The following is a 19,988-nucleotide window of genomic DNA, read 5'->3' on the forward strand; positions in this document are numbered from 1 at the left end:
CCCCACTGCAAATGCTTCCTGTAATTTCAGAGTAGCACGGGAGAAAACGGATGGGTGAAATTATACAGCAGCTGCCATGGGAGCGGAGGGAGAGCAGTGAGGTGCGTGTCTCCTCTCCGCACCCCTCCCCCAAAAGCCTGCCAACTCTCTATAAACAATTCCGCGCAGCGTCCCGATGTTTGCCCCTCCACCGGGCGCACTCGCCAAATAAAGCGTTACCGCACAAGACGAAGAACCAGCAATTGCTTTTCAGTTGATAGAGCAACCACAAAGCTTCCAAGTTTCCACCGGCGGGACTTCGCGGAGCTGCCGCCCCGCTCGCCCGGCCGGCGGCCGAGCCCCTGCCTCCCTCGCCGCTGCCCCGGGTGCCGCTGCTGCCCCGGCACCGCTCCGCCAGGCGCGGCGCCGGCCCCGCCGAGGCAGGCAGGTAGCCGGGGGCCGCGCCGCGCAGCCGGGCTGTACCTTTAAGGGGCCCGTGGCGGCGGTGCGCGGCTGCATTCCTGCTGCGGAGCGGCGGCTGTCCCGACACGCCGGGCACGGCAGCCTCCGAGGCAACCTGCGCGCCCGCCCCGCCGCTCGCCCGCCCCGCGGGAACAAAGCCCGCGCCCGCCGCCAAACTTCCGCGGGGCGTAGCGGCCGCGTGGGCGGCGGGGGCTCGCGGCGGCCCGGCCAGGGCAGCGCCCCCCGCACCCCGCCGCCCCGGGACCCCCCGCGCCCGGCCTGCCGCGGAACCCCGCCGGCCACGGGCCGCCGCGCCGGGGCGCGGGGGAGGCGAGAGCCCGGACGGGGCGCGGACAAAGCGCGGCGGGGCAGGGCAGGACAGGGCGCCCCAGCCGCGGGGGCGCGGGCAGGTGAGCGGCGCGGCGGAGCCAGGGCTCCGCGCCCCGGGCCGCGCTCCCCGGGGCCGGCGGCCGGGCCCCCTCCCGGGGCAGCGGGTGCCGCGGTAGCCGCTTACCTCTGGCGCGGAGCAGCGCTCCCAGCAGCAGCAGCAGGAGCTGCGGAGGCGCGGGCAGGAGGCAGCCCCCGCCGCGCCGCCTCATGGTGGCAGCGCCCGGGCCGCCCGCAGCCGCGTCCCGGGCTCCCCCTGCGCCCAAGCACCCCGGCGCGGCCGCCGCTCGCTCCCTCCGCGGCCGCGGCAGCTCCGGGGCTGGGGGCTCGCTCCCCGCTCCGCCCGGCCCAGGCCCGGCCCCGGAGGAGGAGCCCTGCCGGGGCAGCCCCCGCCCCGCTCCCCCCCAGCGCCGAAGCACTTCGCAAACTTTCGGCGCGGCAGAGGCGGTCCAGGGGCCGCGGCTCCGCGGGCGGACGCCCCCTCCCCATCCCCGCCCGCTGGAGCCCGCCTCGCGGGCAGACCCCCGGGCTCGCCCCCGGCCCCTCTCCGCCCGTGCCGCGGGGGGGGAAGCGCTTCCCAGAGCGGCCCCGGGGCTCCCGCCGCCCCAAGCCCCGCAGAGCTGGCGAGGAGCATCGCTCCGGGCTCTTGGCTGCCCGGTAGCCCCCGGTGGCCCAGCGGTTCCCCCAGGCGTTGCCACCGCTTCCCGGCTTGTGCCAGCTGCCTGCACCCGTCCCCGTTTGCCAAACCCCCTGCAGGGACCGAACGCCTGGAAGCGCCTCGGTGCCGAGCGCTTCGCCCGGCGTGCCTGTCGCTATCGCAGCGAAACGGCCGGGCTTTCCCTCCGTTCATCACAAGTGTGCTGCTGTGAGGGAGGGCCGGAGACGGCTGCTGCTCTGTGAATCTCGGATACCCCAAAAACAGAGCAAGGGTCGTTGCCTGCAGGGGTAGAAACTGACACTTGGACGATTGTCTGACGTGCCTTATAGTCTGCGCTGCAATTAAAAGCAGACGGACTTTCACCGGGCATCATCCTTAAAGCCAGTTTTACGTTCCTCTGTGGCGTAATTCAACGTTGTAATACATAGGGTTGGTAACGTGAGAAACTGTTGTCAAATAATTAATCTTGGTTGATTTCAAAGTATTAACTTGAATAGAAACCTGATTCAGATAGTCCAAACTCTGGACCACAGGGGAAGATGGGGAATTTTGTCAAATTGACACCAAAGGGCCAATCGCAGGAATGGTCTTATTTAAAGCCTTCATATAGATGAAGCCAGAGCAATCTGCAGTTAATCCTCTCCTTTAAAGAATCACAAGAGCAAGTAAACAGCACAGCATGTGATTGAGATGATTCTGCCACTCCTATTAATTAAGTGTAAAATAGTGAAGACAAGGGATGTTATTAAAAACGTCAACATAAAATTGAAACAGGGACTGAGTCTTGACAAATTGAGCTCAATGGAAAGGAAAAAATAATCCAACACAGAGCTTTACTGAGAACTCCCAAGAGCAAGAACACCATAAGGAACAGTAAGCAGCAAACCTTGCATCAATCTATAATATATGGCCCCCAAAATTAAAAAAAATGCAGACTTATTGCTTTATATGCAGAATCGCTGCTGCAAGATGGGAATCAATCCACTTTACGTAGCATGAATGCAACAGCACACAGACTATGGCATTGAATTCTACATATTTGATAGGCAAAGCGTACAAAGCTGCAAAAGAGTAACAACAAACACAGATAGCCAAGAGGGACTGATTGAGGTGGAGAGATTAAAAAAACTCTCTATGCTAACATTGATTCAGAAGCAGTGACAGAATGACGCATGGAAAGAAGAAGCAGTTATTGTGAAGGAATAAACTCCAGGATGCCAGAGTTCAAGATGATTGAAGTGGTAGAGCTGGGAAAAGTGGATTGAAGTTCAGGGAGAGAAAACATCAACATCACTCTGACTGGGTGGGGGTTGGCTGACTGGCTAGCATGCAAAACCCTTCACTGCATCCCCCTAAGATACAGGGCAAAATAACCAAAATTAATTTTATATTCTCTACCGGGGTAGATCCTCAGGTAGTATAAATCGGGAGCCCTGCCAACTTCAGGCTCACAGAAGCTTGTAAGAAGTTCAGATGCCAAAGTACTGAAAGTGATAAAGCACAGACACGAGGCCCAGAACTTTCTGATAATTATACACTTAGGTCATGGAACAGTCTTCCAGCAGTTGAGACGAGTATTTTCCTCTGTTGGAAACAAAAGCCTCTTGAAAAATATTGTCCTAAACACAAATAAATTCACTCATTAACTCCTCAGTTCTCCTCTCCCCAGGGAACAAATGTTTTTACCCACTTGTGTTTGTTAAAGTCTGTCTAGCAGTCCTCTGCATCTTGTGCTGTATTCTGGCAACCGCTTTCCTCTTCAAGCTCAACTTCTCTAAATTATATCTGTCTTCTAAATCATTTTGAAATCCCCTGGTGAAATGTTAGAGAAGCACATGGTATTGTCTTTCATAACCATCTCCTAAATTGGTTGCAGTCGAGCAGATGGAAATTTACATTGTAAACCTCTCAATTACCTACCTGTTGATACAACACTATGACTGAATATAACCCTGACTCCACGTGGGATCCTTGAGGGATAATTGTAAAGTAGACTTATGCAGTGTAAACTGGGTATTTTTGGTGAAAAAAAGTAGAAGGGCTGCTAAATAATGCTGGTAAAATTTAGCCATATGCTTAGGACTTAGCTCTTTCAAACCAAAAACTTTAAGAAAGACTATGTAAATAATAGAATGCACTTCAATCCGTGCACAAGGTAGGTACTTGCTTTAACCTACAGCGAGGAGGGACGCACATGACTAAGTAATCTGTAATAATTTATAGATCACTGATAAGTGATATATAATGGAAGTACTGTAAGACAGATGAGAAAGAAGTAATTAAAATATAATTAACAATTAATTTATATGACAACATGCTTAATCAAAAAACCCCCACCAGTCCTTATAAAGGGAACAGGAAGAAGTTTATTATCCTAATAACCATTTTGGGACATAATTCTCCCACACACATTAGAGAAATAAACCAGTCCAATGACAGAAAATCACTACTATGAAATAATACTAAAAGTTTGCACCACTTTCAGAATAATTTTTAATAGCAACCCTGTGTTGGGAGAAAGAGACCCAAGGGCACGCTGTCATTGGAAAAACAAGAAAGGAACCAGAACCAGGTAGGATTACTAGGGGAAAATATGCTTTAACTATTTTAAAACTGTGGAGACCTTAAGAAGAGGTTAAAAAAAGCGGAAAAAAAACAAGGGAAAAAAATTGAATGGACAGTTGTTTTGGTCTTACCTGTCAAAATATTCTTAAGCATTCAAACGGGCTCTTCCTTGGGAAGATGCTTCTCCACACTGCAGGTTTCCTAGAAGAGAGTGACAGATCACATAGCTTAATTGCTATGTTCAGAAATGTTTGGAGCAATTGTGGTTAAAATATTTGAGACAGAATTAATTAATTTATTATTTATTAATTAATAAATGAAAAAAGCACATGGAAAATGGGCAAAATGCATTTGTGCTAAATTGGGTTCCCTTTTTCTAAGTAACGTTAAGCTCACTGGGTAAACAGAAGGCAACAGACATGATACATCTTATATGGCTTTTGGCACCATCTCACAAGACACTTTCACAGAATGACATTTTAAATACAACTAGTGGAAGGTGTGCGGGCATCTGACAGAAGGAAACCATAGTGGTCATTAGTGGTTATTCATCAAAATGCAAAGGCACCTCAGAAAGATACCTTTCAGGGTCTGTCCCAAGCTCTGTTTTGTTTAGTTCACTAACAACTCAGATGGTACAATGTTTATGCTTGTAAAATCTGTGCTTAAAAAACTGATAACCTCAAAACAATGGTAGGGCATGTGAATGCTAGGAAAGATGAGATCAGACACCCTGAATGCTATTGACAAATTGGATGGGTTATCCAAAAACCAGCAAGGAAAAAAACAGTAATGAGAAATATAAAATATTATTCTTAGGAAACAGACATCAAGAAACAATGTAAATTCCTGACTAGACAGAAATACAGTAAAAACAGATCTTAAGGTTGTACTGATAACGAACAATATAAACCAAGAGTGCAGTGCCACTGCCAAACTATGTGTTTAATTCTCGAATGCATTAACATGTGTGTCATATACAAGACAATTTGTTTGATTTCTTAATACTGAAGCCCCAAGTGGCATATGTCTGGTCCTGGATGAACACCTTAGAAATACAAACACAGCTGAACAGAAACAAGAAAATAACAACAAGAACAAGAAGTTTAGAAAACAAACCCTTTGAGAAAAAGCTGAAGAAATTGGATTTGCCTAGTCAAGAAAATAAAAGCTTCAAGCAAGCTGCAGCTTTCCAATACATACAAGCTCATTAGAGAGATGTTGATCAGCTATCCTCCATGGCTGCAGCAGAAAGACATGAAACAGTCAACTTGATTTGTGACAAGAAATGCTTAAAAAGATTTTGCTGATCAGCATTCCAGCTACGGATTTTTCAACACTGGAGCAGACTGTCTAGGGGGATTGTGGAATCTCTTCTACTGGATTTTTTTAAGAATAAAGGTTGATAAGCATGGTGGTAGTAGCCTCCATATATTTAGTCTTGATGCAGTGCAGGCTGGACCAGGCGATCCTTTGGGACCGCTCCCAAATCTAAGTTCCATAACGGATACAATTCAGAAAATTCTAGCTGGAAAGCCCATTACATACTCTGCACTCCGGTTGATCACATCCTCTATTACTAGTGAGCTCCACTAACTAAACAGAAAAGCCAGGAAAAAAACAAGTTGTTCCCAGCAGAGCTCTAGGTTCAAGATAAAATCACGCGTTCCGTAGTATCAGACTATGGGATTTTCCAATGGCCTTTTTAATTTCTACCATTATTCCACTGCTACATTAGCCACATCAGTTCTCTCTTCAGTATCACCAGTGAACCAAAGAGGTGGTAGCTTGGAATACCAGTTAAACGTCAAGTTTTTACCTATACGTAGGAAGATGCAGTTAGGCAGTTGGGCCTCTGAATTCACCACTGGACATGTAAAGAAACAGTTCAATTTTCCAAAGAGCTGAGGGACCTACAGCTTTCGCAGCTGGTAACTAGTTTGTAAATGATGGTCTCTGTGTTAAATACATTAAATTAAATTTTAGCATTGATTTATATTTTATGCTATCACTTTTTCCCTCGTTGCCTTCCCTGAAGTTTTCTAAGTGGTGGCACTACTACTGTATACCGAGATACGCCCATAGGTGTTACAAATGTTCAAATCCTGTCATCATTGTCCTTTACGGTGTTTCCCAAACTACTGCCCACTTACTCTTAAGAAAATAGTAAATCACGTGGCATCTTCTGCAGTGGTACCACAATTGTTTTCATCTACAACAAAATAAAATTCAGGTTAACAAGTTCAAGCTTATGTTTACTTCCTTTTCTTCACCTTTCATTTATCTGCTGCCTTCTAAGCATTTCAAGTGCGCATTTATTTTGGGAAACTTTGTGATTATCTCATGGACCACCATTAATTCTACTTTGCAGTGCAAAACCGCAAAACTATAGATTACATGAAATAGCTACATTCAGAAGCTGCGATACGAATAATCTTGCAAAAGGTCCTTTGTAATTTGATGACCAAAGTGCAGATCCATCTGAAACACACACACACCACCCCCTAACCCCACCCTTTTTTGTGTGTGTGTGTCTGGAAGGTGGGACTGAAGCCAACCTGCCAGGCTGTTCAATCTTCCACTCTGGGAAAAAAGAAAGAAAAAACCCTCAACCCTAAGTAAATTGACTCTCAAACTAGGGGAAAAAACCCCAAACCAAACCTTTCTTCATGTTCTCTTTGAGATGGTAGCTCTTCCTGGGTGTCTTGCAAGCTGGTTCTGCTCCTTCTTTTGCCGGTTCCCTTACATCCTCCATGTAAAAATAATGCAAATACACTGTCTTCTATTCCTGATGAGACTCCTCCCTGCAGTGAAATGGCAATTACCCAGGCCTTGCACAATGTCTGCATTGCAAAGGTAGCCTGTGGCCTAGCCTTAGGAACAGCACAGCTTAATACCTTGACTCTGGCACAGAAAAAAAGAAGAGAAAAGAGGAAGAGCATAAAAGGAAAATGTTCTTTTAAAAGTCAGCAGTAGAAGAATTCAGTTTGAAGACAGAAGCCTAACCACCTTTATTCTCCAAATACATTCAAAAGCTAAGAAGCAAGTTGTGGCTCCTAAATTAGTTTTTACTGCACAGAGAAGCATTTTCTAGGAACTGAAGACCTGTTTCTTTCTTTGACTTCAAGCTATTAATGTAGTCTGTCATCAACAGTCTCTGTATTCAGACAAAAAGTTTGTGATAGAAATCAATCACACAATCAGAAAGAAAGGTGACCTTATGTCTCAGTATGTGGAATATCTCTGATGGGCAAAGTTTTCCTTTCTCAAAAAACTGGAATACATGAATTAGGCCTGGAAGAGAAAGAAGTAGTGAGAACAGATATGAAAGACATAAATGTATCTTTCCCTCAGCTCACAAACCTTTCTTGTTTGCAGAAGCCCTGCCACTATGGAGATGTAAAAACGTAGACAGACAGATAAAGAGTGTTTTCTTTCTTGAAGGTGATTCAGTTCTAATACTTTACTGGCATAATGGGTTAGGCAAGTACTGCCAGCATGCACAAGATATAACCCTTGAGTCTTTCTGATAAGACATACAGGCATGTCAACCATCTGCTTTCCTATCAGATGGCTGAATCAGAGACGCCTCTTAACACCTCTCCCTCTCTCATATTAGCTCTTGATAAATGTGAATGAGGGAACAAATTAATTGCTTCTTACCAGCATGAAGTGAGACCTGAATAAAGGCACAGGTGGGAGCAAGATCCAGAGCTGCACACACCCTTCACATGAGTCTGAGATCAGCCACCCACGCATATGCACACACGTCCAACCTCCCTGCTAGCCAGGTATCCTTATGTCCATGTCATCGCGATGTTAGGATACTTAAGCGTATTAACATAATATTAGCATTCTGAAAGTTCAAGGTAATGTGGATTTGTGTATTGAATCTCCATTTATGCTTCATTCCAGGTCAGCAGAGTTGATGGAAATTTTATCGGTGACTTCAGCGAGCACAAAACCATGCTTTTAATGCACAGTGAAAACTTTGTCATAGAGACTGCAGGTTTTTGTTTCACACAACCTAGAGTATACTGAGTATACTTAGTAAATATCAGAAATGGTTTCTAGTCACAGAGTTTGAAAGAAACTTTGATCCACACCTAAACTCTAAGTGTCCAAGGAACAACTCTTTGTTCACTAACACAAAGTGTGAAGTTTAAGCGTTGGAACCTTAAGGATATTTTCTTACTACTTAGCATTTTATTATCAGTTTCTAATGCAGAATAGTCAATCTCTTTTGCTGTGTTTTAGAAACTAGCATGCTAAAGTTAACAAATCAAGAGAAATTTAAACAAGTTTCTCAGATAAAATTTAATGTCTTCATTTGCTACTATATTCTGTAAAAGGTTCCATGTTCCCTCGGTTCTGTTTACAATTAATTGCCATGATCTTCGTTTGCTGTTTCAGTCTCCTGTGGCTTATCTTTTCTCTGAGTAAGTGATTCACATACTACCCTTTCTGTCTCCCATCCACTACTCAGCTTCTCTTCATAAGTACTCCTACCATTATATCCTCTTCTGGTCTCTATCATCTCCTCTAGTGACTCCAAAAGACATTACTCTCGAAAACACCCCAAGTATTATGGAGGGAAAAGGAAAGAACATTCATCACTTTGTCCTCTTATATTACACAGTGAATGACTGGGATACCAATGTGTGCTTTCAGAAAAAAAATAAATACTGACTTCAGCTCTTGCATAGCTGCAGGGTTCCACAGTGCTTTCTCACAACAGCCCTAATAAACACTCAGGCTCTCTTTTGTGTACCTAACAAGCAGAACTAAGGATTGTTTTGCAAGAATTCCATGATTTAATGAATCTGTGATAACATTTTTCTTTCATTTTTTCTTTTTCCCTTGGTTTCATCATTTGCTTTTCCAGGTACATGTTATAGGACAAAATACTTTCACAGTATTTTGAATGTGCTAAATCTCTGTACTGCACACAGAAAGTTATATACCTTTCCCATATGAGCTGGCCAGTACAGCCATCAGTTACTGCTTTACTTCAGCCCAAGAAGCAATAGCTCATTCCCACATAAATTTGCCTACTGTCTTGCACACACACAGAGCCATTTACTTATAAATTTCTCACACAGACACCTGGTCTAATAGATAACACAGTCTGGCAGCTTAAGTTTGCAAGGAACATTCGATGAGTAGGAATAAAGAATGAAAATTGCAGGCCTTCTTGGGTTACCCCCCAGGATGAGCTAAGCTTTGGCTGTCAGAAATACTTCCCATGCCAGAATTTCATAGTGATATTTATTTTTACCAGGCATTTTAGACTTTTTTTTTTTTGGCATGAGAGATTCTGCAAACTCTGCCAGAAATGGCTGTTTTTCTTCTCTGCATCATTAGTGGGGCAGCATTCCAGCAGAGAAGGGTCACTCGCTTGGCACTTAAGTACTTTTAAAGATGTTGTCCTTTCCTTCCTGACGAGATAATAGGAACAAAAACTGAAGGAGAGTCTTTCAACAGTTTGCCATTACCAAAAAAAAAAAAAAAAGCCAACTTTGCTTGCTAACACTAAGCTCAAAGCCAACCAGAATTTGGACAGGTATTTAATATGTGCCAGGAGAACCTATCATAATAATATTCCCTCTTCTCATAAGCAGATCACCCAGAATTTAGAAGTATTCCTATGTCTGAGGAGTAGAAAAATGTTTCAAGGTTTTTTCTCCTAACAACTTATATTTAAAATACAAGGATCTGGGAGCTTGATTAGACCAAAATCCTCAGGTGAACATAAAGCTCATCAATACAGAAAGACCTGTAAATTAGATCAGAACTCTGCTTGCTTTCTTTCTGTCCACCAGTTCAAGGGGAAAAAATATCTCAGCAATCCAGATTAAAATGCAGGTAAGCTAGTAAATAAATTTTAAAAAATTATGATGGCATAACATTCACAGCACAGTTTCGTGCATCCTTATGACACCTTACTGGCTGAGTTTATTCTCACAATTAAAGAAGGCATATTTAAGCCCTTTAGTGGTACAAATGCTGGCTACTTAAAAGAACTGCTGCTGTCTTGTTGTTTGTTGTCATGTTCTGTCACTAGCTGGAAAACATAGCTGTTTCCAGACTTCATCTTGTGGCAGATGTTAGGAGTAAGAAACTTTGCGATTTCTTTAAAGACCATTGATCTTAAAGAACAATGTAAGTCCTATCTATCTAGTTTTTACTCCAAAAGATAAACTAATATATATTAATAATGCATTATTAGAGAATAATGATTGGTGTACTCATGCAAAAGCACTATGCTGCATGTGAACCAGATAAACTGTTCATTCAACTTGAGAAGGCTAGGATTAGGATAAGCAGTAAAAGTACTGGAACTTTCTCTGTAAATGTCTCCTGAGGAATCAACAATATGAAAATATGGATTTCATCGCATAATTTCATTGTGATCTTGGCTGACTTTTTCATTTAAGAGAATTGTATTTTTAGTGCATCTGTTTACAAAGTTTGGTCACAATTCATAGAAGTAATTATTAAATCAGAAATTTAATGGGAGGGTTTTATGGGTTTGCAACTGACTCATAAATGAATCATCCAGTTTCAGCACCACTGATTTTTAAACTGCATTGCATAATAGAATCTTAATTTCACTTACAAGATTTCCAATAATTTACATAAATAACAGCATGTGAGGCTCTTATTCTCCATTGCTTCAGCTCTTTCCTCAAAACTTACCTCTGCTATGGTGCTTGCAATAATAGATTATCAATAAAGATTGACAGTTCTTTAAGTCAGTGTTTTTCTCCTCTCATTATGACTTGTTTTTCAGGTGTCTTAAGAAAAACACATTTTGTTATCACACTTGCAATTTTATTAATTGTTATGTACTAGGTAAAGCTCAACAGGCAAATGTGTGGGAAGCCTCAAAAAGCCCAAAGCACCATCAAAACCTCAAAAGCTAAGTCCTGCACAAAACAGGCTCTTAGCTTTTTAAAATAGGACAAGGCTTTGGATGGTCAAGGGATCAACAAGAAAGTATAAACAGTTTCCTAGTGTTTCTGTGAAACTGGCTTACATTAATTTCATAGAAGTCAGATGGAACAGGACTGAAGACTGCCCACAGCCTAGTTCTGTGGATGTTGCAGTTGTAATGTTTAAAGCGATAGCATTTCCAGCTGTCACCTGAAGAGAAAAAAAATAGAAAAGTTAAGTTTCCTCCAATATGCCTAGGCTTTATTGTAATTACTTTAGCAATAATTGCTAAAATTGTAAGCAAATAAAATATCTCATTCCAAGAAAAAGTAAGAGAAGCCAGACAAAATGACTCAGTCTGTTTAAAACACGGCATTTCCTCTGGAATTTGTTTCTTGATATCTAGTCCTGTTTATTATTCCATATAATACTCTCTCTGAAAGAGGAGCTGTTTCTCAGAAGAACTTTGGCTAATAAAAGGAAAATATTTCAGCTCAACTTCTATGGTATAATTTAGGAAGGTGAACATAAAACCAGCAAGGAGTAAGCCAAGCAATTAACATAGTGGGAGCAAAATATGTAGGAATGGAGGAAAACAGAAGTCTGATTTAAGCTAAATTGCTGAGAAACACTTATAAAACTGACACAGAAAGGAGTTTTTCAGTCCATGCATCAAAATATGATAAAGTAATTTTCTTTCATGACATAAATTATACCATTGTTTTCAAACTGGTGGTCACATGAACTCTTATATAAGTAAATTAGCCCAGTTTACCTATAGGTATGATTTCTGAAAGACTACTTAAACCACAGTTTGAAGTTAATTATGCTAAATCAAATCAAGGTCTCTTTAACTCTGGAAGAGGCTGTGAACAAAATGTTATCAATGTAGTCCAGCTGATCCTCCCTGAAAGACTGATTGAATACCTAAATATCCCTGGTAGACAAAACTCAGCAACTTTAGTTAAGAGATGTAAGCACCATCATGATTCCCAGGGCAGATGGTGACCCTAAAAGTGTACTCCATATGCTTGCCCTGAAGTGAGACCTGCACCTCTGATAATCTACCAAGGGCTTGTGACAGAGAAAAAAAAGGGTTTTTTCAACCATCACTCTTCCAGCTGGGTCCAAAAGAACATTAAGCCTCTGGTAGATTTGCCCCTCTTGGGGCAGCTATCAAACTTGCAGATGTTTTCCAGTGACCCAGAAAAGCCTGCTTTATTTATTAAAATGCACTAGTCTAGGGTTCTAAAATCAACATGGGAAAACAAACTTAATACCTATGGCCAGGCATGCAGCATTTGTCCCTTTTCAGGTCATGAGTGTGAGAGAACAGGTGAGTGCTGCAGCTGATCTGTTATATCACCTAATCCTGGCTCTGGCAAGGTCAGAGAGAAATAATAATAAACAGGAAAGTCTATAAATGGCTCCAGAAATAACATCTTGTTTTTATATAGTTTTCTTTGAGTTGTTAACAGTCAGGCGCCACTACTACTGAAACTTGTCATTATTAAAACCACAAAAGGGCTCATTGTCCAAAAGGATTCCCTTAGCTGGTTTAAAGGAAATAACATAGCCCAACCCGTAGAAACCAAAGAGTAACATGAAAAAAAAATCCCAGATAGATATTAGAATGTAGTATTTAAAATTGGACTGTAAAGACCTTCTGTAAATGACTGCTCCAGATATTGATCAAGAATAAATTGTGGTTTACAGAAATGGTTTAAAAAATAAAAAAAGAAACAGTGCACAACCTGTGGAAGGCTCCTACCAGCTCAGCTGACTACCGATATGGGAGAGGAAGGCTTTTAGATTTGGCTTCTGAACACCAGTGAAATTGCCTGGCTGATGATAAAGGATTGCTTCGTGAAAATAGAGATCTTGACACTAGTGTTAGAAGTGCAGGAACTGTGCTGTTGAACGTAATGATCACAGGGGGTCTGTCAAGTTCTGTTTCTCCTCTCCAACAGTGGCCTAGAACCAGATATCTCACTGAAAATTGCCAGAAACCCTAAAGCAAGCAGTTATGGAATAGACATCATGTTAGGAAAGATGTTTTCTAAAACCCCAGATAACTGGCTTCACTGTGAAGTAGGATACTTCATATTCCTACAGATGTTGTGCTCTTTTTTCTCCATGATTTTATATATAACAACATAATCCTGTGTCTTCTCATTCTGCTTGAAAATACCTACTTTTCTAAGTTCTGAAGCCCTGGCCTCAAAAATACCTGTGCTAATGTATCCTATAACCTAATAGTACCTCTTACAAAAAATTTCCAGGCTTTAAATTTAAAGCCTGTAACAAAATGCACAAAACTGACAAATCTGAGTTTTTAATGAGCTTCACTGTAACACAAATCATTTTAGATAACATGATTTTTTTTATGTTATGCCTATCCCCTTTAAGACAATCTTACATTTTTTGTATCATTCTTCATGCTGGAGCGTCTCATTGTCTGCTCCCTAAATTATTCTCTTTGCTCATCTTTGAAATATTTATATCTAAGCCTTTTAAAGACCAAAGAAGCCAAAGACAGTGGAGCGGTCCAGGCAATTTCATGGGGGGATATAAATAGGTAAAGTTATAACATCCTGTTTGCTCTTTTTAACTGTGGCAGTGCTTTGAGTATAGGTTAAAAATTGAGTTGCCAATAGCCATACTCAGCTCTTTACTCCAGTGGGCAGTGGAATAAAGGCAGGTTATAGGCATGCACAAGTGGTTTATTTAATTTCTGTTCTTTTGCATTTGTTAGTAAAAACATAGACACCACTTCCAGGTTTGGCTTTTTTTCGTTTTGTTTTGTTTTTTAACTACTGGGATTACATCCTGGGCTGGGATTTTTCTAATGGTGATGCAAGAAACTGCAAAGTAATCTAGGAATTTTTGCTCCATCAGCTTCTGGGGAAGAGGAGTCCAGCCCACCTGCTTGCAGCCAAGAGAAGAGCTCTGCCTCTCCTACATCCCTGCAACAAGGGTCATTCCCAGACAAGAACAGAAAGAGCCCGTGGCTCAGGACTTTTCTGCTTGTTTCTACTTCCATGTGAACAAAGGATGATTTCCGACGTTCCCCATACATCCCTCTCCTGAGCACAAGGGTTGCAAAAAACAGCACAGGTATTGTACAGACTGGATGCAGCTAGAGAGGACCTCTTTGGTCACCTTGTTCGGCCCCTGCTCTCTGGGACAAGGGTGCTACACAGTGCCCTTCATTAACTTATTACCGTTCACTTTCAAATCACAGAATTACAGGGAGGCTGGGGCGGGCAGTGCCCCCCGAGCCCCCAGCCCCATCGCCCCCCGCAGGCTCTCCCCACAGGCTGCACCATGGCCCTGCAGAAGGAGCCTCCCCAGCCGCTCTGGGCAGCCTGGCCCAGCGCCCCGCCACCCGCCAGGGACACACGTTCTCCCTCCTGCTCAGAGGGAACGGCCGTGTGGCGGTTTGTGCCCGGTGCCCCTCATCCCGCCGCTGGGCACCGCTGGGAAGAGCCTGGCCCCGTCCCCTGGGCACCCGCCCTGGGATACCTGCAGCCATGGGTGACATCCCCTCTCAGCTGCTCCTCTCCAGGCTGAACAGCCCCCGCCCGCTCAGCCCTTCCTCCCCGGGGAGATGCTCCAGCCCCTCACCCCCTTTGCAGCCCCCGCCGGCCCTCCCCAGCAGCTCCCTGTCCCTCTGGAACTGGGGAGCCCAGCACTGGGCCCAGCGCTCCAGTTATTAAATTTAGAGTCTTTTTTCCAACAGCTGTAGGCCCAACAGCCCTTGGCATTGGGCACCTCCTGATTTCCCACCTAAATCTAACCAGAATGCCTTTACACACAAATCTCCTTCTGCCATTTGGCTCTTCAGCTTCGCTCACCCTTGCCCCGCTGAGGCGCCCCTCAGCCCTGAAGCACGCTGCCCTGGGCATCGCCCACCACCCCTTTCTCCCAGCCAGGCTGCCATGTTGCCTGCAGCCCCTTTCCTCAGGGGCAGGCCGCCATGTCACCGCCATCCTCCAGGGACCCTTCCCACCAGGCAACTCCCGGCCTGGCCCGCACCCCTGACCTGTGCGGAGCGGCTGGGCTTACGCGGGGGCCGGGGCTGAGGCGAGGGCTAGGCAGCCGCGCGTGCCCGGGCGCTTTTGGGCGCGGAACGCTGGCGGTGCGGGGGCGTGTTCCCAGCCGGGCCGAGCGGCCGAGCGGCGCCGGGCCCTGAGCGCTGTGAGCGTCGGGCGCCTTGGAAACGGCCGGAAGCTGGGGAGGAGCAGCGGCGGGAGGATGCTGAGCCCCGAGCGGCTCTCGCTGCCGGGGCCTGAGTACCTGGGTGAGGAGCGGGACGGCGCCCCGAGGGTCCCGCCCGCCGGGTGTGCTGCGGCCCGCCGTGGGGAGGGCTCGGCGGGGCCGGGGGTGGCCGCGGCCTGGCCCAGCTTTCCCGGGGGCCAGCGGCTTGAGGCCCGCGGCGTGCCCCCCGGCTGGGTCGGAGCGACTCCGCGTGTGCCTTGTCGCCTGGGGAGGGGGGGCTGCAGCCCGGTGTGTAGGGAGCTGCTTCTCCGGGTGCTCCCCTGAGGTGGGGGGGCTGCGGGGCCCGCTGGGGCGCAGGGAGCTCCCCTCCGGTGGTCCCCGTGAAGGCAGCGGAGGCCTGAGGGGGGTGAGCAGCGGCCGGAGGGGGGGAGCTGCGGCCTGCTCCCCGCCTCGTCTGCACGGTGTGGGTAGGAACAAACAACGGGCACCTGCTCCCTGGCAGGCTGGAACCTCACTTAGCACATTATCAATCTGTTTTGCTCGCAGGTCTATGTGAGCAACTGTATTTTATGCTCATATTCCAACATTGGAAATGAGTGTTCGTTCTTTTGTTAGGAGATGGTTTTGAATGTCGGCTTTTCTTCTGAAGTAATGTTTCCTGCATAAAATGGAAATAATTTATGAAGCAGCCGCTGTCTTGGCGACTGCATCCTTTTAAGCCTGCTCTAACAGTTTGTGTTATTGCTTGATATTCCAGGAAACTAAGGAGCAAAGTGATTCAATGTTAATGTGTCAAATAAAAATAATTAGGATGGAATAAATTCAATATGACTTCATTTAATTGCTAATGAGGAGATGAATTACAAGTAGTAAGCATTTGGAATGTGTTCAAGACAATATTTTTTAAGTGAAACTCTTCAGCCATTACTTTCTAGGCCCAAGAGGCTGTTTGGTAGTAACTATTATAAAGGTATACATAATTTACTGTGGCTTTCTTGTACAAGGGAAGGTCAGAAATGGCATGGATTGGTTTGCGCTGCTTGTTCCATCATAATATTGCTGTCTCTGATAAGTCAAAATGGAACAAGGCTGGAGAAACACTGCTGGCTTCCAGTAAATGGAAAACCTGCTTTGCAGGGAGGAGACTGAAAGAGCTGAGTTTGTTTAGCCTAGCAATAGTGTCAAAGAGTGGGCATCCAACTGTCTTTCACAGCACATCATAGCACTAAAGAGAGATTAAATATTTAAGCAAAGGAGTGATCTAACTTGTCTTAGAGTAGAATCCGTGCACTTGCTGCTAGGCTGCTCTTTGGGTACGTCACGTATACGTACATAACTGCAATGCTATCCTGTGTTAAGGAAACTCAAAGCAGAAATAAAGAGTTTTAGTGCTCTGTTTGGGGTGATTCTCGGGAGAATCACTTTGCTGAAGTTCTTGTTGCCAATGTCACTTCTGAAGCTAGTTCAGGTACTTGAGAACAGTATGGCTTGTGCCATGTAGTTACACCCTTTGGGTTTGTGCTACTCAAATCGCACTACATCAGCATGTTCAACCGCAACGTTTATAGAGAGACTCATAACTTTTCTATAGTTGCTGTAGGCTGAAACTTGCAGAATTTCCTTTTTTTAATGAGCCAACTTGGTTTTAGGTTCATTTAATTGTTTTTAATGAAATAGGCACTTAACTTTTACTAGTGTGAAACTTGTCAGTAAGGATTGAATCGCTCAAAACAATCTAGGAAGCAGACTAAAAGTTCTTAAAGTGTAGGAATAAACCAGTTTTCTGTTTCACATCTGAAGTTGAGAAATGAGACTTCTAAGAGATGTGCAGGATTGTTAGGTGTGAGCAGCTTTATTAGCCTACTTAAACTGAGCCTCCTTTTATCTCTGTTCCGCATGCTGATCTACTTTTCCCTTTTTTTGTTTTACAAAACAGTCTAAATTATTCTGACATTGGGGTCAGGAAAAGACCCATGAGCATGTGAGGTTGAGCAATAACTTGTATAAGAGCCTGTTCTGTTGATCACTTACTATGTTTTTCTGTTTGGTTTGCAGTATCTGTTGTTTATTAGAGGGGGAAAAGTTTCTGCTACCTGATGGTATTGTTATTTATATAATGTTCATGTTATTAACATTAGTAAATGTTACCAATAACAATGTTTGTCTTTGTGCAACTTTGTATCTTGCCAGACAGCTGAAGATCCTACTGAAGGAATTGTGTATTAGCAGTAGGAAGGTGGTTAAAAAAACAAACAAAACCTCAGCAGTCTCCTCTGCCTCCCAAAGTAAACACACCTCCCCAGCATTTTCGTAACTTGATTTATGTTTTCTACATTGACCTGGCATTCTGAAATCGCCATTCTTTGGATTTGTTCTATTGCATGCCTCGAAGTCTTGTTAATACAGTTGTGTGATGTGGGGTTATAAACAATTGTGGTAAATTTCATTTCCTGTCATTTCTTTGTGAAGTTGCGTTTCCATAGGCTGCCACTTAAGGTATTCTGTTAGTCTCCCAGATCAGGTGGCACTACCTTTCCTGACCTGGAATGGGCAAGCTTCACCTAACTTTTTTCCTCTTTTCTTTTTTCAATATCACAGACAGGCCAATGAATAAAATGAGTGGCCCAAATAACATTACATGCTACTTGCTGCGTATTTTTTTTCAGGAAAATAGGAAAAAAAATCCTATTTGAGATGATTCTCCCACATCTAATTTGGATGCAAAGAGGGAAATAAAAACATTTGTGAGTTAGAGTAGAAGTAAACATGAAGAGAATTAAGCATTCACTTAAGATGAAAAATAATTGCAAAGTTTTGGTACACCAGAGTTCCTGGAAAATAAAAATCAGGGCAATGTGTCTCATGCTGCAATGACTGTGAGACAGTAAGTAGAAGAACAGAGATGACCGATAGTGAATAGGAAAGGAGATGAGGTCTGTTGAGTTGGCAGAAAGGCTACCGTGAAGATGTTGTAACTAGTAGGACATTTTAAACAGTATTTCCACTGAATAAACAACATTTAGTGTTTGGGGATAGTGATGAAAATGTGTTTCTCGTATGATGGATGAGACTTAAACTAGAGTAGGCAAAATGAGGCCTATTTGAGATACTTTTCCATGCCTTCCTCATTATGGTTTAATAACTGGTGATTGCTCAGTTATTTATAGCAGGCAATGGAGCACTTAGTGTATTGTTCTGCTCATGCAGCTGTCTTCTGAAGTTTCAAACTGTATTCCCTCCCTGCCTTTCCTGCTAGGGAGAAAAAGCCACAGATTACTACACATTTTTCTGAATTTTATTTTTCTCTGTATTCTCCTTCCCTCTACTCTCCAGCTCCAGGATGTTCTTTCTTTTCTTCCTTTGCCAATATAAGACATGTAAGAACAGAAATACTCTCTTAGGGAAGTATCTTATCAGTAAAGCATGGGGCTGTTAGGTGCCAGAAACATGGCTGTGTTGCCTCCTTTCTCCTAAGAGGTCTTGGGCTTCATGATTAGAAAGAATTCCATGGTATTGGTGCTTTTACAAAACTGAGTAGCTCCCAGCAGAGAACTTCAGTAGACACTTTGCAGATACCTAGGTGTTTTGCTGATTGACTGGATACCAAGCAAAAATGAATTCCAAATCACATATAAGAATAAATGCAGTTTATTATATTACACTATAATAAAGGAAAAATAGCATGCACTATGATAAAAGGAAACAGTATTAGTTGTTATGCACAATATGATAAAAAAGCAATAGGAGGAAAGCATCAAATCATTACGGAGTCTAAGAAAAGGATATATCACCAATTACCACCTTAACATCATACAAGCCCACCCTTCGTCTGGGAAGCTCTGTTGCAGCTGGCTTCCTGGAGTCCTTTGGTAACTGGAAAAATTCCTACGTGGTGTGTCCACCTGTAGGTGAGGCTTCTGACCCAGTCCTGGAGCTTGCCACCTTTATACTCAGTGCAAAACAAAAATAGTTTACACACCTAGCGTATGTAAACCTTTGCATTTTGGCTTAGTGCAGGCATGCAGTATCACATGATTCGTAAGGTTCACACATGCCAGGGATGTTGGCCAGATGCCCGAGCATGGTGGAGTTAATGTCATGACACAGCTGCACACAATATTGATTGTCTGGCTGTTCCTGCTCTTATCTTGCTTGTTTGAGGGGCTCAGGACAAGCACCACCTGCTCATTGAAGTTGTACTTGAGCTTCCTGAGCTCACTGTCCAGGTTAAGTGATCCCTAATTAAAGGCAAAGGCTTTTTCATAAGCAGTAATTAATTTAATGAATTTTCACCACACTGGGGTTTACTCTTTGTCTGAATGGTCTTAAGAAATATTAAGTTGGAAAGTCCAAGTGCAATTGTTTTCTTTAAGAGCATAATCAATGTATAGGTCATGTTGTTATCCAGGCATCTCAGCTGACACTGAGTCTTCTCTTAGTCCGGATACTTGATGAGCTTCTGTGAGGCACTGTGTCTGAAAGAGCTTATGGTCTAAAAAAGAGAAGAGAATGCCTTTATAAGAAAAACCATTTATTTATTTATTGTTCAGTTGTCCAGATAGCAGAAGTATAATGTAGAAGACGAACGACTTCCCCATTGATGCGTGAGTTTGCCTGTAGAAATGTTAAGTCAAGTTTGAATCTTCTTAGACTCACTCTAGTGCTTTCTCCAAAAGATGGAGGTTTCATCCCCAATCCTGCTGTTGCGCTAGGACTTCCATCTTAGCTTGAAAGGTAACAGGTGAAATCTGATCCTGATGTAGGTATAATTCCAGTATTG

The 19,988-nt window shown here is 44.0% G+C and overlaps 2 protein-coding genes across 5 annotated transcripts in view; one reads left to right on the forward strand and one right to left on the reverse strand.

Moving 5' to 3' along the window:
- The window catches only part of LRP4 (LDL receptor related protein 4), an 83,446-nt gene extending 82,299 nt beyond the window's left edge, over positions 1 to 1,147 (reverse strand). For all 4 annotated transcript variants that reach the window (XM_056347697.1, XM_056347696.1, XM_056347698.1 and 1 more), the window contains exon 1: positions 956 to 1,147. In XM_056347697.1, coding sequence (XP_056203672.1) covers positions 956 to 1,040 — 85 coding nt within the window. In that variant the 5' untranslated portion in view covers positions 1,041 to 1,147. The remainder of the gene's footprint in view (positions 1 to 955) is intronic.
- A 13,906-nt stretch (positions 1,148 to 15,053) lies between these two features.
- Positions 15,054 to 19,988, forward strand: part of CSTPP1 (centriolar satellite-associated tubulin polyglutamylase complex regulator 1) — an 85,202-nt gene continuing 80,267 nt past the window's right edge. The window contains exon 1 of the mRNA XM_056345307.1: positions 15,054 to 15,290. Coding sequence (XP_056201282.1) covers positions 15,245 to 15,290 — 46 coding nt within the window. The 5' untranslated portion in view covers positions 15,054 to 15,244. The remainder of the gene's footprint in view (positions 15,291 to 19,988) is intronic.

The sequence above is a fragment of the Falco biarmicus genome, chromosome 7 (assembly GCF_023638135.1).
Source record: "Falco biarmicus isolate bFalBia1 chromosome 7, bFalBia1.pri, whole genome shotgun sequence".
Taxonomy (NCBI): Eukaryota; Metazoa; Chordata; class Aves; order Falconiformes; family Falconidae; genus Falco; species Falco biarmicus.